Genomic DNA, 27,709 nt, shown 5'->3' with positions numbered 1-27,709 from the left:
CCCCCTGACTTCCAGAATATGATCACTTGAAGATAACATTGAACTTATGCTGATTAAGTTGTTGTTTAAAGTGTGTCAGCGTGCTAAGTGTAATAAGAATGTTATAAACATTTCCACATTCATGTTGAACATAAGTTGCTACTGAGTCATAGTTGGGGTAAATGAGAAAGGCTCAATTACACCAGTAGGTGGATTAAAACAGGTTTTTTTATGAATTAGCTTACAACCAACTCACCGAACCAACCATTTTTGTTTACAAATCAGATGTTGAAGCATCCAGCTCATTAAGGTTGAACTAGGAAAGCATCGAAAAACAAAAACGAAAAAAATAAAGGGTTGTGTACAAGACACGGCCATACTTATATTGAAAATGCAGCATGATTAATGAACACCATGCGCGATTTTTTTTAAACAAGGCGATCTCTTTTATCAACTTTTCAGTGCAGAAGACCAAACATTTATGCAAAAAATGAAAATATTTTCATCATTCATTTTGCTGTGGCTTTGGCTTAGTGGCAGAGTTGCCACATTCACTGATTTTTATGAAGGTTTTTTCTGGTGCATATAGGATTCCAAAACCATTGTTCCGTCGATATGGTTGGATAAAGGAACATGAAAAACATTTTTTCATAAAGATAGGTGCTTACCTTGCAGTGCTAGAAGTAGCTCATTTTTACCTTCCAATGGTCAATACAATTCTCCTAGAATATTTATTAAGGTCCAATTGCGTGAATAACGTAGTTGAACATAATCTAAAATGAAGTTTTTACAAGTTTTCAATAATATTGCAAAATAACGAAGATATATCACAACACTCCCTGGCAACACTGCTCCATCGAAATCCAATCAGACTAATGGTAATTACTTCAGTTCTAGAGCTAATACTTGAATATGTTATTGCTCAAATGTGCGGTAATAGTCACATTTATTAGCCTTACTTGTTTTTGTGCGATACTACACTGTTTGTACTGGCCCGTTGTCATACGTTTCGAGTTCCGACCTGAGTATTGGTAGTATCGTTGAACTACTCCTTAATTATCGTAGAATTACAAAATCTGCGAAGTCGCCCAAAATAAAAGACCAGTTTCGTAATGAAACGTAGTACCTAGAGTCGTCAAACTAAATATCAATGATGAACATTCAAAAACTGTTCGGATATCCACTAAATAAACATAACACATTGCCTTTAAAATTTAAATATGCTTTGTTATCGATCGATAATATATTAATAATTTTACCTCTTATCAGTATAGTAATAACTATTTATTTACTTAAATTAGTCCTTTTCATTAAACGATTATCAGCAACGTCCTTCGAATTTAGTTTTGCACTCAACATCCCTAACTGCGCTCAACTATGGTTGCAACCGAATGCAACCGTACCCTCAGCACCTGTAAATGGGCAAGCTAGCAGAGCAGCGTTCATCAATCTCCTAATGAATAGTATTTAATATATATTAACAAATCTGGGCTCTGGCAGCCTGCGCTGGGATTGGGTACCAGCACGTCGACCTCCAGGTCACCGTTCAATCTCGTACCGTTACCCCTTCTGCGTCGCCTTACTTGCTGTTGTTCTCGCTTGTGCCTACGGTTGTTTCTTGGCTAGCTAATCGCCAATGACGATTGTTTCTCGGTATTTACAATGACCTGCACAATGTAGCCGGGCTGTATGTGGCTCTCGTCGATGTGCATCTTATCGCCTAGCAGCTTGCCTCCGTAGAACCATCGCTGTGTAAATGCATCGATTCCCTCCTGTGCCTGTGGAATTGATTCCCATCAAGTCAATAATTTGTCAAGCTTATAACCAGGATAGGTGTGATCGACACTTACCTGTAATTTCTTTTTACACTGGCCGATTGTGTCTTTAGAATAAACTGGTAATTTAACATCTGTACAAGTGGACGATAGCCGTAGTTTTAGGATAACTTCAGTGCCTTAAAAAAGAACAAAACATATCAATCACAGTCGAAATAGAGAAAATTAAACCAAATCACACCTCCATCGACTGGTTCCGAGTATTCCGCAGGCGAGTCGCGCCCATAATCCTCCTTAACTATGTTGACCGGGTAGGATAAGCAATAGATTGGCAGTTTATACTGCGATCCGAGCTCGTCATAGCACTCGGTGAGGTACCCGTTGGGGACGGAAATGTTGGCCCCGTCCAGGATTGCCTGCGCCAACTGAAAGTCCAGCGCTTCCGCCGCACTAGTGGCCGCCCGCAGCGCATCCCATATCTCCTTTCGGCCTTCAAATGCTGGCGCAGTGTCCCAGAACTCGTCCCGCTTGCTGCGTAGCTGGCCCTCCGTTAATGGCACTTCTGATTTCCAACGGATCGTCTCGTGACACAGCGGATGATTTTTGCGCTGCACACCGACGTAGCTGGAGGTGTTTCCTGTAAGAAATGAAAGATGGAATATAATAGTCAGTGAAAGGAAAAAAAAGTTGAAATTAATATTTAAATATGATTTTGAGCATATAAGAGGAGTTGTTTATCTACTTTTTGGGTCACCACATCATGGGCCCTATTCTCACAGTCAGGTCATCTAGTGACTAGAAGGCAATTTTTTTCTAGTTACTAGGCCACATGACAGATAATAGTGCCCCACATATTAGGTAAACTTAACACTTGAAACAGCAAGCCTCATGATTATTGGGAACGCTAATTTTAAGTTGCTATATCTCCACTATTCTCCAATCGATCCCAATAATTTTAACACCCATGGATCAACTTCGATTTGTTAATGTGTTTAGATGACACAAGAATGAAAATCGGTTAATATTACTGCATTAGAAGTCCATTTTCCCCCACAAAATGTCCTGTATGTATGCAATGCTTTACGTCGAATGCATTTTACGAGCTGTGTTGATGTCCCAGCAGAACCTGAGCATACAAACATTTTTTTTAATTATTTTTAAAGTTAGTAAGGACAATAAGTGTTGTGTCCTGTCTCGCGTCGCGTTTTTGTGAGTGGAAGAACATTTCGCAGGATATTGAATTTTCACTGTCTACGTTGCGCAATGATTCCCGCTGGAACTAATCGTTAATTTTCTCTATCTTCGCGATATCATAGACGTCATATGATGGGTGAAGTGGATCCATGTTCAACATCATACTCAGCATCCGATTCTGTTTTATCTGGAGTTTTTACTTGTGTCTAGCGGCACAGTCACATCAACACTGGGAAACCACATACAAATCTCGTTACGAAATTTCTGGGGGCTTATGTGATTTGTCAGCATTGGTCTTTGTCTGCCATTTTCTCTGATAGCTTCCGATGGCGTTTTGGGCTGCTTGCAGTTTGTTGACTATGATTGCTGGATCGGAATGTGATGCGATGAACCCAATATTGTCGGCGCATGGAAAGTACTAGATACCATTGAGGGTCACCAGATCGGAGGTAAGATATTGTAGAGTGTGGGGCTCAAGACAGCACCTTGCGGGACACCGAATAGTATCTCGTGCCGAGCCGATGAGTGGCCGTTGACTGTCACGTGATAGGAGTTTTTAAGCAAGTAGGAGAGAATGAATTATAGTAAGTACAGGGAAAGTGAATTATTCATTTCAAAATCCGTGTTATTCATTCAATTATCTTTTTTTCGAGAGTTGTCCTAGTGGAGCTGTAGAGCTAGTGTTTCGGAAGGGTTCCCCGTCAGAATCACTCATTACCATTGCAGACGAGACGCGAAATGTCACCCACTAAAACACTGCTGAGCGTATGGACTTCACGATCGCGTGTATCATCGCGAAGGAATCGAGCGTTTGTACGTTAACGTGTTCGACCGCGTGGGCGTCTGTATGTCGCGTGTGTTAACGTCAGTGTAACTTTGCGTGTTTAAATTCTATTTTATGACCGCGTGTCCTTCTTCATATTCGCGTGTGTTCTTGAATGATCGCGCGGACCGTGAATCTGATACTAAATTTTCGGTGGTCTGTTCAGATGCTGGAAGAAAGTTCTTCTGGAGTTCTTCTATATCACTAGAGTTCCCCGTAATGTAACCATGGAACGTGTTGTCTAGTGGATAAGAGCGTCATTTTTGTATTGGTCCAACTGAAGGCTAGACCTAGGCTGCTAGGGCCGAGAATAGTGACTTTCGGACATAACCGATACATGATCGCGCAAACACGAGCGTTTGTAGGTTTACTTTGGAAACCACGTTTGCGAATTTATAAGTACTAAAACATTCACTTAGTCATGGAGGCATTACTCTGTTTGTGAGATCGCGGGCGCAAGTGTGCGTGCATGACTCGCGAAGATGGATCGTGGATCGCGAAGAGCTCGAGTGTTTGTATGTTAAGGTGTTTGTCGCGTGTATGTAACTTTGCGTGCATAAATTCGATTTATGTGTTTTTATGAATGATAGGGCACGGACCGCGAATCTGATTTTGACGTAGGACTACGTCTTTGCTTTCGATATGGGGGTGCACTTTGCAAATTCAACAAAAATGGTATGTAACGAAAAGTGGTCCAATTTCAAACGCATATAATTCAGCCATCTCACGAAAAAATTTCAAATTTTTTGCACAAATCGCTCAGAAATACTTCTAAGAATAGATTCCAATGGATAAACCCAAAGATTTTTTATATCATGGCATTAAAAATTTAAATAATATGCAAACTTGTCAAAATATCGCGCATTCACACACAGGTAATAGCGCTTCCCAAGCCCGGTACGACAGATTTGTGTACCTAGCGCGCTACACTTCTATGAATGACGTCATCATCGACTATTGAAAGAACGGATTTGGCCGGACAAGCTCAGTTGCCTGTTGAACGGCAGGCGGAACAGATCACTGCGCTGTGTGTTTTCACAAGAAGTGTAACGGACTTCAACTGAGTGAGAAGTCCGTTACACTTCTTGTGGAGATAAGCTATCCAGTGCTATACTTTCTTTTGTGTTGTGCTCGTTTCCAGCACACTTTTATGTACAGTCTCGAACACAGGTTTTCCTACACAAAATCGCTTATACATTGGAGCTCCATTTGCAAACACGGTTAACATAGTGTCGTGGTACTAGTTGTCTCTTTCGCTCTACCTATCATCATCAGCGTTCACTCATTTCGCTTTGTTCGCTTGGGTTCAATGTTTGAGGCGAATGTAGGTAGGGTAGTCGTGCCCTTATTCATCTCATTAGTCACAATGTCACACTATTTCGCTGATAGCTCAGCCCTCACTGGTTGGATTGCTCTTAAATAGGCATCAACATCTTTGCTTCGCTCTTAAGAAGCAGATCAGTAAAAAATCTGGCTTGGAAAATGTAAAATACTCGCGTTAGAGCAAAGCGAAAAGTCGAGTACAACGGACCCTTATTCATCCTACCATTTGAGCTAATGCGTTGAATAGAGATAGCAGACACTGCTCTAACTAATGTGTTCAAATGGGTGGGATGAATAGAGGTGCTAAGATGAATTAGGGCACAGTAACCCTATATCTAATTTGTTGGCAGGTACTATATTCACAGATTTTTCTGTAATGTCAGATTTTTTTCACAATTTTTTATAACAGATTCTTTTTCACAGATGGTAGATTTTTGGGATTTTGATGACAATTTGATAGATTTTTGGAAATATTGTAATTTTTCACATATTTTTCGGAAATTTATCACAGATTTTTTTCCTGTTTCCGTTATCACAGATGGTAAAATGATATTTTTGACCGAAACAGAGATTTCAATGTGGCATCCCTGTTTGTTAACGGATGCATGCGTAACCTGCATGATAGCAATCTGTGCTTTCATTGCGCAAAGACGAAAACTTTCTTAGCAACAATTTTACGCGGATCGATGGACAGCACAGATATATGATTAAGACCACTGCATTCGCTACATTTGTATGCGAACTTTAGGAAAGTTTAAATGATGGCAAAATAAAACTAGAAAGCTTGGTCTGTACATGTACAATCGAAATTTTTTTACAATTTTTGAAAGCTTATCTTGTGCTATAAAGATTTAGTTTCAGATATCAGTTCGGACACGGTTTTCTGTCTTCTTTCTTCGGATCTTCTCAAATAAGTTTAATTGGATTCGATCGCCTACTACAAATGAAATAACTTGATAACCAAGAAAGTTTGGTTCAATATGTAACATTCGATGTTGATTGGTTGTGCTTAAACTATTCGTAAGAAATATATTTGAATTATTATTACTCTAAATGTACTAATAAAATAAATATTTTACATCAAGTGGTATAGTCCTACGTCTACAGTTCGTGCAACCCCATAGGGCTGCCCCTTGTAGTTTTTTGTACGGTTCTGATGCTAGAAGAGAGTAAGTTGTTGTCTAGTGAATATGAGCGTAATTTTTTTGGTCCAACTGAATGCATGGTCCTAGGCTGCTAAGACCGAAGGTAGAATGCTCGAAGAGAGTGAGATTTCCCATATCAATAGCGTTCCCGGTCATATCGCCATGGGGCGCGTTATTTAGTGGGTTTTTTATTGGTTCAACTGAAGGCATGGAAGTATGCCGAGGGTAGGGACTTTCAGCCGTGGCCGATTCATGATCGTGCGAACATATGTTTTTGTAGTTCCACACTGGAGGCTGCGGTTATGAGTTTATAAATGCTAAAACGTTCACTTAATCACGGGGTGTTTTCATGTTTGAGAGATGGCGGAAGTAGTTGTGCGTGGACGAAGCTGAAGCGTTTGTAGGTTAACGTGTTCGTTGCCTCTGCCCGACCAGGAGAAAATAACTGGCCAATAACCAGAGCATACTACTTTCTGGTATCATACCAAAACCTGTCATTAATTGATTAATAATACAGATATTGAAGAAACATTCTGCAATACCTACTTAATACCTCAATGAGGTATAATACTTTTTTCTATTTCGATTATAAACGTTTTATCCTAAAGGTCATTCTTCGGTTTAGAAAAATCTCGTGAAAAATTTCTAACCCTATGTGCAGGGGTCAGGACTCGAACCCAGGTGCGCTGCATACAGGGTACACTACTTTATTTTAGTATTACACGGTGTGTTTGGTAGAACAATTTTATTCGAAAAAAATCGGCATCGCTAAAACTTCAGCATGTGATAGAATGGGCTTTTCCCTTTCATTTGAAAGTAAAATTAAAATATTCTGTCGGGGGCTCCAGAACAACTTTTCATTTAAATTTTTTTTTTGTTTGAAAACTTAGGTTTTTCAATGAAACTGGTTCACATTTTTGCCCCTAGGTAGTACTTTAGATATGGGGCCATTCATAAATTACGTAACGCAAAAATTGCCCAAAATTGACTACCCCTCCCCTATGCAACAAATTGTCACAAATTTTTCTATGCCCCCCTCCCCTGTTACGTAACAAATTCCAAGAAAAAAAATTTTTCTTCGATGAAAACATGTTACGTAACGATCTAGTTAACACCCCCTCCCCCCTATGTCACAACTTGTCGTACCACCCCCCCCCCCTCCCTAAAAGCGTTACGTAATTTATGAATGGTCCCTATTCAAATATTACTAAAAGTGACAATCTGATGGACAATTTTATTGTGTGCAACTTTGTGCAAAACTACATTGCGATCTAAAATCGCCAGAGAAAGCTATTAAATTTTTATCAAAGTTTCTAGATTCGCACGAGGCCTATTGGTTAAAATGCTTTATTCCAAAAAAACATTTTCATTTGTAAAAAAATGGAATGCCTTATTTTAACAGTGTACTCACAAGAATCTGAATGCTAGAAAAGTCCCACGTTTAAGCGGAAAAAACATAATTCCAGATTCCACTGTTTTATGCGCACCAATGATGTTTTAGGAGCAAGGAGATATAGAGAAGAGTAGATAAAATTTGAACGAAATTAAGACTCTTTTGGGAGACGTTGGGTAATGCAGCAAAATGAAAGTTTTTTTTGTCAGTTTCTTCTTTTTTATTTCTTCACTCATTCTGGAGTATGCTTGATATAATCTTGAATTAACCTTTTTGCTCGTTAGCATCTTGTGGGATATATTTGGCGTAAATTTTAACTTTATATTTGATCAAACTCGATTAGATATTCAGTCATTTGATTTGATTTCGATTGAGAATCCTGATTTACAGTTTCATGAAGGATAGAAAAATAATTCGATGAGATTTATGTTCAAGTTTGTTAACTTTTGGGAATCGCTGTACATTGAACAGAAATCACAATGGTAATTAAGAAATAAAGGTTTTGTATATTGTACGAAGATAGCGATCTCAATTTAAAAGTAGATATAGAAAGTATCACCTTTACCCGGATGACGTGTTACTGTTAATGTCTCCAGATTCTGAACTGAACTGGCAACTTTGTCTTCTTGATATGTTGTCTTTGCTCTTATCCCATATTATGAGGGAAATCTTCAATAAACAGACTTGTATTACTTTGAGAATTTACTACATATATGGTCCAGCCTGATATTTTCTTGTTCGTTTTTCTGTTGTGATCCGTGTTCAACGAGTAACGACTCCGGAATTTCTTCTCAAAGGAAATTATGACAGTTGGTTTTGTTATTTTTTCTAAGATTATGTGAAGTGTGTTCGATTTGGAAATAAAAATTGAGGACAAGCAAAAATCTGCATCTATAAATTCTGATGAAATGAATCTACAACAAAAGATAACAAACATGGATCCAAAACTCGAAGAGCTTTTTTTTCTCTTTCAATCATCTTTCTTTTAATGTTGATAAAGACAAACAGGATTCTCAACCCAAAGTTGCAATAAAATCCGTCATTTATTACAATGACTCGAACTGCCTACTTTAGTTCATTCAAATGTAAAGCTTTCAATTTAAGCTAATTGTATTTTACCAGGCAGGATAGGATCAGGAAGAAGGGTCATTCTAGTTTACATTAACTATCCCCTAGAGCGAGAAAAGTAATGAAAAAGGCATGATAAAATCCGTTACTACATTAATCAACATCTTGAAAAGGTATAATATTATCGAATAAATTTGGTCAACACCTTTCCACACCTCCTTGTTCATAAAGTATCATTTTCGTCCAAGAACGGGAGGAATCTGAATTATATTTTTTCCACTGAGAATGGGACATTGTATACATTGAAATTTATCTGAATTTACTGTTCATTTAAACCCAACATTTTTTGTAAGTCCTTGTTAATCGACCATAAGTCCCGCGATAAATTTTTAATAACTTTATCAGGTGATTTTACATCGATTTAAAGCTTTCTACGAAGTTGTAGACAATGAGATTATTCATCAGATTCTCACTTTTAGTATTTTTTAAATGTCTATAGTACCAATTACTAGTAAAAATGCGAATTTATTTCATTAAAAAACTTAAGTTTTCAATCAAAAAAACTTTAAAATAAAAAGTTGTTCTAGACCCCCCGACAGAATATTTTCATTTTACTTTTAAATGAAAGGGAAAAGTCCATTCTTTCATATCCCGAAGTTTTACAGATGCCGATTATTTTTAATAAAGTTGTTCGACAGAGACACCATGATTATTTATGTATTCTAGCGATTTTTACAAATATCAAATCAATGCCTTATTGAATACCTTCATACAGTGAATTTTGTTATTGGAAAGTTGAAAAGGTTTAGTTATTCTTCAGGTATTATAATAATTCGTGTCATTATCAACTGGTTATTCGTAGTACGTGTCTCAGTTGTTATTTCAGGTTTATTTCATTAAAAAACTTAAGTTTTCAATCAAAAAAACTTTAAAATAAAAAGTTGTTCTAGACCCCCCGACAGAACATTTTCATTTTACTTTTAAATGAAAGGGAAAAGTCCATTCTTTCATATCCCGAAGTTTTACAGATGCCGATTTTTTTTAATAAAGTTGTTCGACAGAGACACCGTGATTATTTATGTATTCTAGCGATTTTTACAAATATCAAATCAATGCCTTATTGAATACCTTCATACAGTGAATTTTGTTATTGGAAAGGTTTTGTTATTCTTCAGGTATTATAATAATTCGTGTCATTATCAACTGGTTATTCGTAGTACATGTCTCAGTTGTTATTTCAGGTATTATACCTCTTATGCAAGGCTCCTCAGTACCTGATTGTGGGGTTCAAATATTGGATACAGTATACCTGAATTTGGTATTCTGAAGTTATTTTCTTCTGCTCGGGTGCTAGCGTGTATGTAACTTCGCGTGTATAAATTCGATTTAATAGCCTTATGGCCGGCCATTCGCATATTCGCGTTCTTGAATGATTGCGCCGAGTGTGACTCTGATGCTAGATTATCAGTGTACGGTTCAGATACTAGAAGAGAGTTTTCCCATATCACTAGAGTTACCGGTCATGTCAGTGAATATGAGCATCACTTTTTTTGTTGGTCTAACTGAAAGCATGAGACTAGGCTACTAGGACCGAGGGTAAAGAATTCCGAACGTAACCGATTTATGATCGCGAGAGCGGTGGGTTAATGCTTGAGACCACGTTTGTAAATTTAGGGACCATTCATAAATGCCGTAGCATTTTTTGAGTGATTTTGTACACTCCCCTCTACCATCGTAGCATTTCGTCACAAACCTCTAAATACCCCCCCCCCCCCCCCTGGTAATTACGTAGCTTGACGGCATCTACCACCCCCCCCCCCCCTTGTCACGGTAAATTTAGAAAAAATAAAAAACGCGCGACAGGCTAGTGGTCGATCGTTAGTTTGAGCTGGTGCAGAGTAGAAGTGTACGCCACACCGCCGCCGTCGCGCCGCGCCGACGGTTGCAGGTAAAAACAGCATCTACACCGGCGTGATGCCGGTTTCAGGTAAAAATCTGCGGCGCGGCGTACACCTCTAGTGCAGAGTATGGAAAAAAACACAAAACATGAAAAATGCCTAAAAGCTCTCTTGGTCTCCTCGATGCACCACTATCGAGATGCAATGCAATAACCATCTTAAAGCCACTGCACTGTCTGTCAGTTTCTTTGAGACTGATGCTCGACATATGCTTGATGATATTTGCAATAAAGTGAACCCATCAACCTAGAGGAGGACAAATGGCAGGGCGATCTATCTGCATCATTTCTCGCTTGATTCGACATCCCGCAAGGAAGCCACCTCGACCCACTAATATTTTTCCTCTATTTTAAAAACGTCAATATCAAACTAAACCAAGAGCTCCAACTTTCCTTCGCTGACGATATTAAAAATTTTCAACGGATTCGTGATTCAATCGATGCCGATTTTGTCACAGTGAACTGGACAGCTTAATCGTATCGTTTGCGCCACATACTTCATTCATTGTGGCTAAGTCATCAAGACAACTAGGATACATCTCTCGGATAGCAAAACAGAGACATATACTGGCTTAAATGGTTTTATTGTGTATTGGTCCACGCAACGCTGGGTTATTGTTCTATTGTTTGGAATCCGTACTCCCAGAACTCGATTGACAGAATCAAGGCTCTCCAACGCCGTTTGATAGGTTTTGCTTTTCGACATATCCCATGCTGAGAGATTATAACTGCCAAACTACGAAAATAGTTAATATATCTCGATACTCTCAGCTTCCGGAGGGATTGGTCTTGAGCCCCATTCGTCACTACGTTACTGTCTGCAAGTGGATTGCTCTACAATTTTGGAACGCTTAGATCTTCAAGCTCTACGCAACAACTCTTCCCTGCAACTAGCTTTTAGGAGAACCAACTACGGTCGCCGTAGGACTGTTACCGAACTTCGGCGAATTTTCGACAGAGTTGTCACCGCATTTAACTTCCACCTGACGAGAAATACAACTAAAGCCAAGTTTCTTTGAATGTAACTAGTTCAAGACACCACTATTGGAGTCAATGGGTCTGTTATCATAGATATAACAAATAAACAAATAAATCATATGCGACTTTTCGATTCTCACCGCACCGAATAATCTTTGGGTATGATTGGGTGAAATTTTACTCTTCTAGTACCGCAACCAATTCTATGTTGCTATGGCACGATATCGTTTGGTTTGAACGCAAGGATTCTGTCTAAACGAATAGGTATTTCTAGATTGGAAATTTTCTTCGCGATAGTTTTAGACAATAATATGGACAGTAACAATAATCTGATGATGACGGGATCTTTAATGTTACTGTGATCGTGTCTTGCGAACAACGCACCATTTTTTTCTGACGCATACTGTAGTTCCGTCTCAGCATGCACCGCGCGATGTTCCACATTCTTTACCCATAACGGTTCATCAAAAATTTCACCAAACATTGAAGTACCGGTTGTCTAACCTTGCAGCATACTTTTGCACTATCAATCATCATTGTCTGCTCGGAAGTCATTTGTATGCCTGACAAATTTTACGTGCACTAAACTCCTAGTTGTGGTGCAAATCCCGTCTACCGTATCGCTGGCACCTATTAAACGTGCACAGTGCACGTGTTTTTGACCTCACATTGTTTATCGCTCCACTTTATCCGATGATCAATAGAAACGCAAAGCATAAAATATTCAATAATGAATGTAGGAACTGATACGAGCCGTCGAGGAATGGGCCGGCTAAAAAAGGAAACGGAAGAACAAAGTGGGCGAGCTCGCACTGGGAGAGAGGGGGCGGAAAATTATTTGTGTAGGCGCCTGACAGTAATTGCATTTTAGCTTAGCACAAAAAAAACTATACAACACATTAGCTATGCACGGTAGACAGAAAGGCTTATTATATCACAATGTAAAAGTGCTTTAAATGTTTACGACGTTTTGAATGGGCCCTCGTAATAAGTTATTCTATTTTTGCTTTTACATGTCTATGTTATGATAAAGCCCAATATTGGCTACTACGTGTTGCGTAGTCTACAAGTACAATGTGACCTCAGGCGTCGAACTAAGTTGAGAGTTTGGGGTTTTTGCTTATTCTATCCGCGAATTTGAGCCGCCCGAAAGCTTACAAGCAAATACAAACTGAAACAATAGACGAAGGAAGGAAACTTTCTAATTTAATTTCGTACATGGAACTGAAATTGGCTATATGAATGGCAGGCCTTGTCAGTCGTCCCACTTCTGCACGCTGTCGATTGATTGACAATGAAATCGTTTACATGCGATTGAGCCGAAACGGAAATTAAAAAATCCAGAGCCAGCTTACCGCCACCAACTACATTCCGGCCAACGTGTATCGGTAGACAGCAAAGATAGTAGTAGCCTACTTGACATGTGAACTGACATGATTTCTAGGCCATATGGTCAATCCTGAAGGTCGTCGGCTAAACGGTGTATCATAGGGCTTCCTCGAGCCTTTTTGCTTGTAGCTAGGGTGATCTGCAAATTTTAACACAATTATGTGGCGCGCACTATATCGAAAAAATGTTAAATACTCGTGTTTCAGAAAATCAAAAATTTAAATCGAGCATCCTACAATTTTGAGCCAATACGCCGAACAAAGATAGCAGACGCTGTTCTTACAAAGGACTTCACAGAATACTTATGGTAACAAGGACTAGGGTGAAAATGGTTCCACTACCCTGTAATGAGCAATTTATACACACACCTAGTCATACTATCCCAACATTTTGACGAAGAAAGTTTCCTGCCAAAACAAAGATGATTTGTAACAATGGGAAATTAGTTTTAACCTACTTTTATCCCATTAGAATCGAACCCGCGAATAAACAATCAATCAAAACTACGCAATAGTTCAAATCAAAGGTATGCGTAAACGCGCACACCACCGTCTCTCACCGCAGACCACTTTTAGTCAGGTGTTTTAGCATTCCGGTAGTAGCTGTTTTGTATAATTTAATAATCATTGGATCCACTTGTGATCCGCTAATAAATTGATCAATATTTACCTCTACGGTCGCGTTGCGTTGCGTTAGTTTTGGTGTGCATATTATGGCAGCTCTAACCCCGAGCGAGCCGTAGTCGGCAGGCAAACTCAACGCAAACCGCGACAGTTTGAGCCGCGAGAGGTGACGAGAAAAAAGAATGCAAGAAAAAAAATAAATCGCTGTCATCACTTCGCACGGTCACCGATGGTTGCTCTTCGTTTCGCGCATACGAAAATCTCGCTGCACAGATTAGACGAAACTGAGGAAAATACCTAGCGTTCGAAGTCATCGTTGAAGAGTTTTAAACATACGTCGTGCTTTGCGTGATGCTCGCATTTTATTCAGTATTTTACGGGATCACCCAATTAACAGTCAAGGCGGGTTGGTACATGATGCATAACACCGATGACGAATTGGTTGTTAGCTCTACAGGTACTATTTTCTATTTTCGCTTGATCTATCTACTAACTTTACTGCCTTTTTATACAAAGGTGGCGTTAATGCTATTGAAAACATTTTACAGAAAATCTATTTTTGTGTTCGAAATACTGGCAAAAGTAGGTATTTGTACCTTTCGTCTAATATTTTTAACAGCATTTTTTATTTTAATTTAATGTCACTTGGGGATTGTTATTGCTTTTGTTAATTATCAGTGTGCAATCGGGCTGTCTCAACAACCTATTTCTACAACCTATGTGCAATAACTGTACACCTACCGTCTCACCGTTGCACTTGACAGTGTGTGCAGTGCTTTATTGTCACACCTATGACCGCGCACCCGGCTTCCCATGAGTGTTTTGGCGGCTCAGAGGCTGTCCTTCATTGTTGCTCAGGGATACATTGCTCCTATACACATCCATGCATACATACGGGCTTAGTTTGGAGCGTGTAACGTCGTGTCATCTAGTCTATATAATCCTATGGAAAATCATCCTACCATCGCCTTGGAGTCTACGTCATATTGGCAAATTTCGCATTGAATCCGCTCTGTCACTTCCTAATCTCCTTTTTGTCTCTTAGGTCCGAAGCGGATCAATCGACTATTAATTGATTATTATACAACGCCCAGTCCAGGCGCATCTGCGCTGGGATCTTCTCCACCAGTTCCTGAAGTAGAACCGGGTTGCACAGGTGCGCCAGCTGTCCTGACGCTTCGAAATGGTCGCAAAGATTCTGAACGGTCATCCCAAACGATATGAGTGTATCCAATCGGTCTGATTTGCGGGCCGGGGTCTCACGAACTTTGTTCAGCAGTGTTTGGGTGATCATTTCGGGTCGTCCGAACAGCATGTAAAGCGTAGACAAAACCTGAGGTACACACGCTGGGAGCAGCAGTCGACTCTTCACAGATTCGAACGCCTTGCCCTACAGAGCTCTTTGAAGTCTGACCAAATTTTTGACGTCCCAGTAACCACACGCTGTTGTCGAGTTCATATAAGCACTATAGAATAGAGGCCAATCCCCTGGGTCTCCCCTAAAAGGCGGGAGGTCCTTTGGCATGACCTGTCTTGCCATCAATTGTCGCTGAGTGGGGGTCGTGTTATTTCGAGAAACCGTGCAAAAAAATTCGTGTAATTTCGAGAAACCGTGCAAAAAAAAATATTTTTTTTCAGTAGGCAGCTGAAAATAAATAGCATTGGATATTTGCAATGCAAATGGGGATGATCTGCCAATGTGTAAAAATCGCGTTTTTTTTCAATTTTAGGAAAGCGTTGTTAATCAAAATTCAATTCATGGTAGTTGAAAATCAATAATGTTGGGCAATGTTTTTTATAGGATTGTATGCTTTTTAGATATCGTCAAATAATATTCCAATTGGTATATGGCCAAGTTCCCCCGGGTAGTGCCACTGCCTAAAGTATAATAATTTTGCTTGTTCAGTTTGATAAGCTAGAAACTGATAGCGGAGATTTTAATATGCAGGGGTACGCAATACGTATTGTTTGGTCTGAGTAGATAACGACTGACTGATGACTGATGTTTGTCACTACCAATATCGACTATTCAGAACAGAGATTTTCAAATTCTGTTATAAGATCGAGAAGAAATATAGCACAGTTGTAGTGAATAAAGTATTTGCGAATAAGGGCCAATACTGCTGGCATCTTTTATCATATTTATTAATAGTCGATTGATCCGCTTCAGACCTATGAGCCGAAAGAGTAGAATAGGAACAAGACAAAAGGCGGTTCTAATTGTAAATTGGTTTAGTATAGATATAGACGACGAACTGGATCATACAACCTTGGAAGCTCTGGAACTGGGTTCCCTAGCACTGGCGGTCCCCTGCCGGCTGCAATGGCGCTCGCTGTACGACCAGGAAACGGTAGTGGATGTGTAAACTGTTCACCGCCAATGCCTCCATCGACAAACATACCCCCGGGGGGTGGGGGGTTATTGAGGGAGCGGGGCGGTTGACTGAACCCCTCATTGAGTCCACATTGTACAGTAACCCGGGAAATGGTTGCGGTTGCCGAAACAAACCTGCTGGCAGGTTGCCTGATATAGCTAGGCCCGTACTGGCCACCAATCCCGAAAAATGAAAGGGATAACTAACTGTTGGAATCGTAGGGCAGGCTGTCGCAACTTTGGTTTGATCGGAACTTCCGTGGCACGTCATTACAGGCGCTCGACCACCGAAACTAGTTGGTATTGTTCCAGGATGAAGAAAATAATCACTCGTGGGCTGTGTGCACACTGGCATTTGTGATGAAGCAATATTAAGCTGAACGGAGGAAATTACATTTGGAGGAAGATACGTTGTGCCAGCTCCAGCACCCAGTAGTGTCGGCGAAAGAGACGGATCAAAAGCACTTACATTAACAGCCCCTGTGGTCGTCGGTGTGGAACTATGGCCGTACGTGGACTTGACCGATGTTGTCGCCCCTGTCGCCGTGCTCCCCTGAACAATCGATAGATTCTTCATCTCATCAACCATTCTTTGGATCCAGTTCCCCACACTGACGACGCCGGTCGTAGCAGGTTGTTCATTCATGCCCGCCGAAGGCTCTTCCCTCGTCTGATCAAATATCCCCATAATGGCTTTGTTGGATAGCCGATGCAGCTCCAACTTCTTCCGCTTCGTTTCAATTATAAGATTCTCCTCTATCTCCCGCTCAAGTGTACTTCACTGCTCTTGGATCCATTGGAGGTTTGCCCTTGCCTGCTCGGTCAGTAGCGAACGACTGGAACTTGTCGTATCAGTTGTTGTCGCGATCTTCGGCAAGCCGGAGAGTTAATTGCGGGAATTCCTGCCGCCGATGTCACGTGTTCCGATGCACGAGCTGAACATTTTTCGCACAGCCAACTTTTGTCTGCTACGGTACTAACGACACCAGCGCACTGGTAGTGGATCCATTTTTCACATCCCGGACAAAACACTATATCGTCCAGGTTTTTTGACCAGCGGCAGACTTTGCAGTCGAATTTATCCGTTTCCGGTATCCTTTTCTCCAGAGGTAACTCAATAGCAAACTCTTAAAGCTTGTTAGGTTAGATTTTCGGACCTCTAATTAGAACCGCTATTTATGGCGTGTTCTTTAAGCTGAACAAGAAAAAAAATATATTTATATTGTTTACATCGAATATACTATTGAATTTACCTACAGTTTGGTCTTCTAAGTAAGTAACCCAACAATTCAATAAAAAAAATCCTGCTTCCAACTGCCGAAGGTGACTTGCATTAAATGCCTATTTCCCTGTCGATGATGTTTCGCTCGTTGCTCCTGATAGAGCTAGTGACGTTTCTGATCGGCCTCATTCGAACGCAGACTACCCGGTCAGCGTGGCAAGCAGAAAGTTAGCAAAAGTTGAGCAAAGCGAAATTGATGCTGGCAGAGTTTCTGCAAGCATTTTGCGCAATTTGTGCGAGAATTCTGGCAACGAATTCGCTCAAATGCAACAACCGTTTCTGACAGAAGCGGTTAAACCAACCGATGCTGCTCACTTTTATCCAGAATCCAGCCAGAAATGTGTGGCCAAGATCTCTGCACGCTTCCTGCCACATCTTTGTCAGATGTTTTGAAAACGCGAGCGAAACCGAGTTCGTCCTAGCTCAACTAACCCGACAGGATACGCGCAGAAATCTGACAGGGCTGCCAAACCAAGACTGACAGAAATCTAGCAGAGCGGTCTCTGCCAGAAAATTTGCTCACTGGGTAGTGGTTTCCGACCGGGGGGGTGTTCGCTATGTGCTTTGCCGTCAGTGCTGCTAGGTTTGGTAACACGTAGAAAAACTCTAGAAAGAGAACTGCGGAGACTCCATTTTGGATCGATTGGATTCGCGTTTAGCTGTCAAAAAACGAATCCAATCGAACATTGCCTATCCTTATAACATTGGACGTGTTGCCATACAATGCCGGGGCATACGTTGCCAAAAATGCTGTTTTTCTCTCCGCAGTTCTCTTACTAGAGTTTTTCTAGTAACACGGTAAACATACTAGCTGTATTAGTTCTTGCTCGCGAGTGCTTTTTCATTCAGTACATTATGGACCTCAATCCTCAATTTTTTTCTACATTATGCTAAGTAACTAGACGAGTGAAGACATTTTAGGGTTTCATAAAGAGAATCTCTTCCCATAAAGCACATAAGAAATATTTATCCACTATTCCTCTCAAAGTTTGCACGAACCTAATGTCCGCCTGGTTCGACTCGAATAGACCACACCAACCTGAGAGCCATTGTGCTTGGTCGAGTTAAATAATCATAAGAAAAAGTCCTGAGTAATTAACTATCTGTTAGCTGCCAGTCCTGCATTCCTTTCCTGAACTAGCCTCATACCCACGGTTAAGGGAGTCGACAACTAGTAGGATCCACATGTCCCCCACCCAAGCGAATTGATCAACTTGCAAATAGGCCAACATATCTACCAACCAGCCAATAAGACTTCCGAACCAATGAGAATGGACCATGCCAGTCGAAGGCCACAGGCCCAGTGCCATCTCGTACAGTTCCTGAAATTAGATGTTTGTTACTGTTACTGTTTACCGCTGCTTACAGCTTTCATTTCAATGGTAGTAAGAAGTGTATCATTCCCTCTTGTAAAACTCGCTTACCGTTGCTCATATTTTCAGTTCACCAGAGTTCGATTCCCAATCCCGCATATTGGGTTAAATTTTTCTAACTAGGCCACTCTAAGCACCTTTCTCATACACCGATTACACAATTGTTTAAAAACTCTATTTCATAGAAATGTTCCGGACACCCCTACTGCCTCCTCCTATTTGACTTGAAATGTGTATCATTATCATCACAAAAAATGCATGTGAATGTATGTGTGTGTGTTTTTATAGTAAGGTTTAAAACGCTTTAATAGCCTGGCCTGTAGTGTATTGGCACTGTGTGGGATTCACGACTAACATTCATGCCTAACCACTAAAAACTTTCCTTACTCTTTACGCCCTTCTTCCCCACAGAACTATATCCAGGTATGACTTCGTGGAGGGTTCGTTGTGCTTTCGTCGCACCTTTTTCTTCTGTTCTATCTCGGAGCCTCACTTAATTCATGAAATGGCTTAACCTTTGAGCTTTGGTTCAACTCTCGATTCTTCTCTTGCTTCTTGTCTCCATCTATTACGTCGCCGTTTAGCTCTCGTCCCCGTGAGCCATTTAGGTGCTGATTCTTCGAGCCATTTGGCTCATGTTTACGTGAGTCATTAAGCTCCCGCCTTATCACGATCTACTTAGACAATCCCCGAATTCACCCTACTCGGACCGATAGTCCCCCGACGGAGGAATTTCTCCCGACACCGATACCCGCTTGTTTGAGCTATTTAGCTTCCAATTTTATCATCAACTCTGATATTACCCTACTCCGACTGAGCGCTTACTCTACCGTGAATTCCCCGGCGATAGAATGCTCCCGATACCAATGTTCGTTTCCGTGAGCCATTTAGCTCCCCGCTTCGTCTACTCGGTCTAGTCCCCGGAGGTGGACCTACTCAACAGACCAACCAGTAGGTGATGAGGTCCATCCAGCGATTTCGGGTGGAGCGTGGCTTCATGAACCATTGCTAGCTATTCGTCGCGATCCATTCGGTCTAATCCCCGGCGGAGAGTCTTGCCTACTCACGAGCTCCCCGTTAGGGTGTCGAGGTCGGTCCGGTGATTTCGGTGAAGCCTGACCGTGATTCCGGTTCACCGGTGCCCCGAACCCGGTGCTATGTCGCGTACTACTCAACTAGTCGCCGGCGGTGGACCCAATCTACACCGTCGGGAGAGCTCCCCGGCGGCAGAATTTCTTCCGAAATCCAATTGGTGGTTCCACGGTGGCTTTCTAGCCGATAACTGCTTTGTTGGTTCCTTCGCCACTTCCCTTGCCCCCCTGAGAGTATACTTCTAACCAATCTGTTGACAGCGTCCCAGATATGCTCGTCGTGACACATCTGATGAATCGTCGATTTTAACGCAAAATAAATGTTTTGTGATTAAAATCCGAGACCAAAAAGCCATCTTTGGCGGTGGGTCCACCGTCCTTTCCCTACGTTGTCCCACTCTTGCTGCCACTTAGCCAACGAGTCCGCTCGGACCAGTCTTCTTGCATTTCGTGGATTTCTTCGCTAGTAGCATTCCACGTACTCAGCCAGAGTAATGCAGATATGGATCATCCCGGCAATTACACATACCTCCTCCGACAATATCGTTCTGTACGCACTCGCGACACGAACAGCCATTAGGCGAAACGTGCTTGTTAACTTCGTCCGGTTCCGCTTTGAGTTCAACGCAGCAGCCCAGGCCGGTACGCCATACTTCTGTATTGAGGATGAGACACCCCCCAAGAGACGTCTCGTGCTGCATCGTGCTCCTCCCTGATTCGGCATTATCCTTGCCAATGCACTAATTGTCCTCGCAGCCTCACATACATAGTCGACATGGCTGTTGTAATTTAGCCGATCGTCGACCATCATACCCAGGTGTTTCATCGCGCGCATCGATGGGATGAATTGTTCCCCGACACTAATCACGAAGGGCTAGATTTTTTACGGTTGCTGACCAGCACTGGTTCCGTCATGTGGTGAGCCAGCTGCAACTTGCCATCAACCAACCGGATTTCCGCGATGCCTATTGTCTTTGCCGTCAACATCTCCACCTCCTCAAAGGTTTCCCCGGTTATTGTTACGAAAACGTCATCTGCAAAGCCGACAGTCTCAACTCCTGGTCGGTTCCAATGTTAACACTCCGTTGTACATTACATTAAAGAGCGTTGGACCAAGTATGGAGCCCTGAGGTACTCCCACCGTGACGCTAATCGACTTCTGCCCCATGTTCGTTTCGTAAATCAGTACTCGGTTATGAAAGTAACTTTTCGGAACCTTGCACAGATAGTCCGGAACATGCATTCTGTGCAGCGCAACGGCGATCACTCCCCAGCTAGCACTTGATCGCGTTCTTCACGTCTATCGTTACCACGGCGCAATAGCGATTACTCTTTTTCGTTTGCTTCGATGCTTTCTCCGCGCTCTCCGACGTTCACCGTCGATATCTCACTTTCAGCGTAGGCCGTCGCCTGTTGAGGGTGACCCTTTCCAGAAATTTACCAAGAGTTTCTAGCAGGCACATAGGCCGATACGATGCTGGATCTCCTGGTGGTTTCCTTGGTTTTGGTAGCAACACCAGCCTCTGAATCTTCCATCTATCCGGGAAATAGCCATCGTCCAGGCATTTCTGTAGGACTATCCCGAACATGTCCAGAAACGCCAGGATCGCGGACTTCAGTGCAACGTTGGGGATACCATCCGGTCCGGGAGCATTTCCGCTTTCAGCCCTTGTGCCACAATAAGGAGCTCGTCGTTGGAGACTCGATTGTCACCAGCATTTCCATCATCTGCATCAACGTACGGTGTAGGTGGCCATGCGGTTGAAGGGTGCTTCGGGAAAAGATCCTATACGATAATCTTTACACTGAACACTTAACCCTGGCAAACACGACAGGGTAAGCATGTTTCTCAATCCGACCTACATCACTCCTCTGCACAGCTCCTTGTAGCAGGTGGACTTGCTTAGCACTGTCTCACGTTCAAAAGTGACCCTGGCCGCCCGGAATGTTACTTTACACTCTTCCCTGATTACCTCAGATCTTGCCCTCTGCACGCGTTTTCTGGCATTTAGGCGAGCAGCCCAGAGGATGCTGAATTTTACGTTCTACCAGTACGCCAGTTCCTCAGTATTTGGAATTGGAGTGAGGCTGCCACCACAAAGTGCTTCCACAAAAAAGTCCTCGTCGAGGACCTTTATTTTCCACTTCAGCTCACCAGTCCTAACTCTCCGCGTTACCGTACAATTCCGCCGACCAATGGTATAGTGGATTGCTTGGTGGTCACTATGTGTGTACTGTTCACTAACTCGCCAATTCATGTTATCCATCAGCGAAGGAATGAAGAATGTTATGTCGATAATGGATTCCCGACCGTCTTTACGGAATGTACTAGGCTTCCAACAAACTGCAAGCTCTTGTGTTGGTCAGCCTGCTAACCCACTCCACGGCACAATGACTAGTCTCCTCTGATAACAACCGGCGTTCGTCCGACTAACGAGTCGGTTAGTGCGTCCAGCATCCGTTGGTACTGCTCTGGTGCTCATATTGGGGGAGCATAGCAGATACAGACGTATACGCCGTTGATTCTGGCGTTCGCGAAGCCTTCGTATGTGGAAACCGACCATTACTGATTGCCGCCATCCCTACACTATCCATTACCCAGTAACCGTTATTGGGAGGAACACCATATGGCTCTGCAATAATTGCAACGTTTTATTTTTGTTGTCGACCGCCAAAACAGTTGCTGTGCAATGTCGCAATGATTGAGATTAAACTGGGTTATCTCCACCATTGTTGGTCTGCTTTCGCCTTTATGTACCCAGGACACCCGTCGTGTGCTCGTTTCCGTCCTCCGGTTCTCAGATCATTCACCTTGGTTGCTTCGTACAGTCTCTAGCAATCCGCCTCATTTCTCCGCACTTTGTATATCGTGCAGACCTGTCCGGGCCCTTCCAGTTCCTCTCCTGGTGCCCGAAATCCAAGCGCCTGAAGTATCGCTTCATCTGGTTAGTAACTCGCGGAGCGACTCTCAGCGAGCACACCGACCATCCCACTTTTATCTTGCCGATCTCTGCCAGCTTATTGGCAACGGCCACCGGTAGTCGACTCGCCGCCGTTTAAGTACCTCCATACGATTTCCAAATCCGGATAGTGGCCGCTGCATCAAGTTTGCACTGCTCGATCAGTGCACCATTCAGTTCTTCTGCGGCCGTTATCTTGTCTATACCCTTGATCTCGACTACGGCTTACTGCGACAAGGCCCTCACGTTCGTTTCGCTGCCCAACGATTTAGCAACGAGCTCGCGGGAGGTCAAGTTCTTGACGAAAGGATCCTTCTTCAACTCGAAGATCATCTCGCCTTTCTGAGTGCGTCTCGTTTTAACAACGTTCTCTCCCAACTCCTTCAGCTCTAGGATCTCTCTCACTTTCTTGAGAAGAGCAGCGTAGAACGTCTTATCGTTCGCTCCGATGATCAGCGCATCTCTCTTTGGCGTCTTTCCTTTCTTCTGCTGCTCCCCGCTTTTGCTGTGTCCTGTGTTTCTCCATCCGACCTAAATCGGTACTACGACTTTCTCCCTGTTGGGTGACGTCCTTTCCTTCGACAACAACGTCGTCCACGAGCATCTGCCTCTTGGGCCCACCTGGTCATCTGTCTCCTGGCGAAGTTCTTGTCCTCTTTGTAGTCACGGAAACTGGCGTGTTCTCCACTCCAATCTACTTCTCCTTACCCTGCTTCGGAGGAGCTAGGAAGACCTTAGCCTTAGCCGAAGCCAATGCTCACTCAGATACATCAGTCCTTCGCGTTGCCGTATCATATTCCTTCACGGCAGACAGTAGCACCTTTCAGATTCTGATAACCATCTCTTTAAAGTCTTTATGGGCATTGTTTCTTGCGTCCACAAACTTCGTCGCGTCGCGATTATTCATTGCAGCGGGTCGGATGCTCTGTGCTATCGTTCGTCCCCATATTCATGGGTCGGGTTGATTGCATCTGCTTGCACTTCTTGGGTATAGTTCCGGTAATTGTATTGTTGCTATCTGGTATGGTAGCTTTCTTTGAGGGTGTTGACGTGTGCTGCTTCTAAAGGCATTTGCAATTTCTGCTTTGAAGGCCTTGCTGAAGGTTATCATTTCACTTAGTACTTAGAGGTACTAAGATTTGGTTTCAGAAGATTTGGTTTCAGGTGTTAGCTTGTTGACGCCGGGTCGATGCGCAGAAATTTGCTCTCTTCTCGTAGGGAGTTGATGATGCGATCTTCTTCGTCAGTGTTGGGGTCCAGACGGTATTTTACAGTATCTGCGAAACTGATGCCCCCAATATTTCTCATAACAAGGTCTTGTGGGGGTGGGCGTAGCGTAATTGGTAAATCGACTGCCTTGTACGCAACGCATCTGGGTTCGAGTCCCAACCCCGCACATAGCGTTAGAAATTTTTCATAAGATTTTTCTAATCCGAAGAGGCGAATGACCTTAAGGTTAAAACCTCTATAATCAAAATTTAAAAAAATAACAAGGTCTTCCCTCGGAGAATGTTTCTAGAACTTTTAATTTAGATCACTTCTTCTTCCTCCAAATGAGCCTGTGAGTGATAGAACGTTGGTCGGTTTACCTTCTTCTAGTGATTCTTCTGGCGGCGATGATGTTTTGCATACTTAGCTCCCGTGCTAGTTCGTCCGTACTTGAGTCTATCGTATCGAGATCACAGATAATATTCAGCACCACGTTGAGGGTTTGGGTGGGAAATAATCTTTATAGCTTGACTAGTGGTAAGGGATTTGAGCCCGATTAGCGCATTGTACGTTTTCTTGAAGGTCGTGTATAGAACGTACCGCCTACCTCTAGCTTCTCTGAATGCCGTGACAAACCTTAGTTGAGACGAGACCAACGGCAGTCTTCACCGATTCGTGAATTATAAACGTGTTTGTTGGTAGACTATCATTATCACACACTCTAGCTGTTTGATGGGGATACATTTCACCCCTGATCTTCTTTTCAATAGCCACCAGCGCCAGACTACTATTTTTCTGAATTGGTCCTAACAAACTACATTTCTTCTTGGGATGTGTCAATGCTGACCCTTCGTGTGAATATCTGACTTTTCGCCACTGGACTCTTAATTGACGATCGCATAAATTAACCGCCTCTAGCCAACATGTTCTTTTACCTTCAGTTAGCGTTAATTTCGCATCTTGAGATCTCATGCAAGCAAGAAAATCATGCTAGGATTGACACAATCCTTCATGGGGATAATGTATGGCGCCGGATCGGCGTGAATCTGCAATGGTCCATCGAAACCTAGTATCCGTTAGCTATAGTGTCGAGCTTCATACACATATCGAGGTATGTCAAGGTTTTATCGGGACAGAGACAGCAACTGCATTAAAATGTTCACCATTTTAGCATTTGGATCTTACTAATGTCAATTACTAATCTCGAGTTTACTGCCTTGAAATATCCGAAACAGATGCTTGTTTGGTTTACAGGACCTTCTTGGGTACAAGAAAAGCGCCAACTGGTGGCTTCTCATTGGCGCCTGGCCTGAGCTTTCACTTACATCCCCTTCCTTTACAGTACCTATACGACCAAAGGTCCCTGGTTACCCGATCTTTACTAAGGTTACTCGTGCAACAGTTGATCAATGAAAGTAGCAATTATGTTTAATAGAATATGTATGACTATTTTTGTAGCAGTAAAAATAGAATGGAAATTTTCTATAAGTCTGTTTGTTGTTATTCACTTATTACCTCCAAATGAACAGCCAGTACCATCATGGATAAATTTAGAAAAAAAAATGATGCACGATGTTGACCCGTAGGTCCTGAAAACAATGCAAACCAGTTAATTGCGACGAGGATGAAAACGATGTAATATTATTTGTTGAGTGGTTTTTAGTTTGCTAACTATTCATGAAAACTTATTTAAAATATAGCCGCTATATTCATACTTGTCCCAGGTAAATAGGGAAATACATAGAAAAAGGACAGTTATGCATGCCTATATTGGCAGAACAGTACTGCTGACATTTTAGCAATCTTGAAAAAACTGCCCTTTCCGATTTCTGTTCTACATTCCTACCAGGATATCAGGCCCTGGTAGAAAAATGCCCATTTTTGTGAATGTGCTGCCATTTTTTTCGGTCGTGTGTATTAACGCCAGTTATCATCGGTAACTAATTTGAATAAAATCCCCGCTTCTATGCCAACACGCTGATATCAGTCGCAGAGCAGCATCGAGATCGGACACTGACGGAGCGACTGGTTGTGGCAAAGCGAAGGCTACAGAGACACGATCGGGGTGCGAGCGACACGAAGCAAAACAAGTGTTTGAAGGTCGTCCACCACCGTCATCTCAGCCGCGGGGCAAGAAAGGCGTCGTTGCTCAAGATTTAGATTAGAATGTTACGCTTTAAAAGGGGGGGGGGGGGGGGGAAATACGTAGTTCCGCATTTTGATTCGCACTTACCCGTTACAGGTCGGGTTATGTTGGCGGATCCGGTGTCTAGAGTTTCCGGCTCATTACGATTTATTCCAATGCAGTTGCCCATTGTTGTTGATGATGTTGCGGTTGCTGCTGATGTTGCTGGGCGGCTGCAATTTTGTTCGGCACCTTTGAGACCTGATAGTAATTTGTTGCGCGTTTGCAGATTTGATTGACTTTTGACTACTGAATCCTTTTGTTATTTACACCGTATGAAATCTTGCGAGTATGATTGTATTACTTGCACTTTCGCACACTACACCATAGATAAAAACTGAGTATTATCTTGGGCCGAGATGCACTATTTACACAAGCGATTTAAAAACGCGAATGAACTGAAGGTTGTAAACCCTGCGCATATCTTTCAAAAGTTGCACTACAAATTTCTATTCTAGTAACCTTTTAAAAGCAATCGAAATCTAGTTATTTGAAGAAAATAAGTTTTTTTGCCAGTTCGCGATCGTCGTTTTCGGAGTTCACATTTTGTACACAGCCGGAAACTCTTACCGCGGTATATGGTCGGTCACTAATCTGTCAAACCGTACGATAATTTCATTCATAACACAGCAGGCTGATGACACTATCGAAGATCCCATAGCTGTTGGCGAGGCGATGAGTAGCAGCGACCTTCTCTTCCACAATAGCGAACGATCTTCTGAAGCTGACTTCTTTTGCCTTGCGTTGTTGTTGGTGGTTTCTGCTGACTCGCGAGGAGCTGCTGCGAAGGTGATGCTGATGATGACGATGATGGTGACGAGATCCTACTCACGCTGTGGATGCTTTTCATTTTTCACAGCCATCCCACAGAAGGGACGAAAGTGGTCAAATTGCACGTAGCTACGACGTTCCCGAATACACCGACACCAACTTTTGATTACACCAGAACGGTTACGTACTATTTTTGACGATGTTTTACCTACTTCCGAACTGGCACAATAATCACTCTTGTGGTTCTTCTTGCTGTTCGAGTATAATTTTGACTTTGGCCTCTACTCGCAACGCCGCGAGAACCACGTTCGCTGCGCTCTTCTTTCACATTGATTGATGCATTTGATTGTGTGAATGTTGAACAGAGAATACCGTTTGAAGTTTTCGAATATGCAATGAAAGAAAAACGATCAGTTTTTATAGATACGTACACGGTTATGGAAAACAACTAAAAATTTAATAATTTCGGAAAGGAGGGTAAATCTCAGGGTTTCTGAGTAGCTCTGTGCAAAATGAGTACCTCATAAACAAGCCTTGCCCTTCGCCTTGCAACAAATCTTACTCGCAGAATTTTATTTATGCATTGATAGCAGACTTTTCTATCTGCCTCTCGTTTCTTCTGCTGTAAATTTTATGCATTGGACAAATTCGGTCTATCCACTCATTGAATGCTTACGAGAAGTATATGCATGAAAATGCATAAAAATCACAGCAGTTGAAAAGAGACGGAAATAGAAAGTATGCTAACTATGCATATTTTTGTTACTCAGTGTAGCAAATCGACGTCAACATTTCATAAGACTATCAGCACCGGTGC

General features: G+C 42.3%; 1 protein-coding gene across 1 annotated transcript; it reads right to left on the bottom strand.

The window, feature by feature from the left end:
- Nucleotides 1-1,185: 1,185 nt before the first annotated feature.
- On the bottom strand, nt 1,186-27,232 carry LOC131684303 (ubiquitin domain-containing protein 1). Its single transcript, XM_058967039.1, has 4 exons — nt 26,170-27,232; nt 1,996-2,391; nt 1,830-1,933; nt 1,186-1,757 (listed from the first exon to the last, which is right to left on the bottom strand). Exons 1-4 carry the CDS (start codon nt 26,249-26,251, stop codon nt 1,602-1,604), a joined length of 738 nt encoding a protein of 245 aa, XP_058823022.1. The 5' UTR covers nt 26,252-27,232; the 3' UTR covers nt 1,186-1,601.
- Nucleotides 27,233-27,709: the final 477 nt, after the last annotated feature.

The sequence above is a fragment of the Topomyia yanbarensis genome, chromosome 2 (genome assembly GCF_030247195.1).
Source record: "Topomyia yanbarensis strain Yona2022 chromosome 2, ASM3024719v1, whole genome shotgun sequence".
In the NCBI taxonomy this organism is placed as follows: domain Eukaryota; kingdom Metazoa; phylum Arthropoda; class Insecta; order Diptera; family Culicidae; genus Topomyia; species Topomyia yanbarensis.
Note: the sequence above shows the minus strand (reverse complement) of the source record. Positions and strands in the feature narration are given on the sequence as shown.

Coding starts and splice junctions, on each gene's coding strand:
- LOC131684303 (XM_058967039.1), bottom strand. CDS start 26,251: ATGGGCAACTGCATTGGAATAAATCGTAATGAGCCGGAAACTCTAGAC. Junction 2,392..26,169: donor CATAACCCGACCTGTAACGG/GTAAGTGCGAAT, acceptor CATTTCTTACAG/GAAACACCTCCAGCTACGTC. Junction 1,758..1,829: donor AGTGTAAAAAGAAATTACAG/GTAAGTGTCGAT, acceptor TCAATTCCACAG/GCACAGGAGGGAATCGATGC.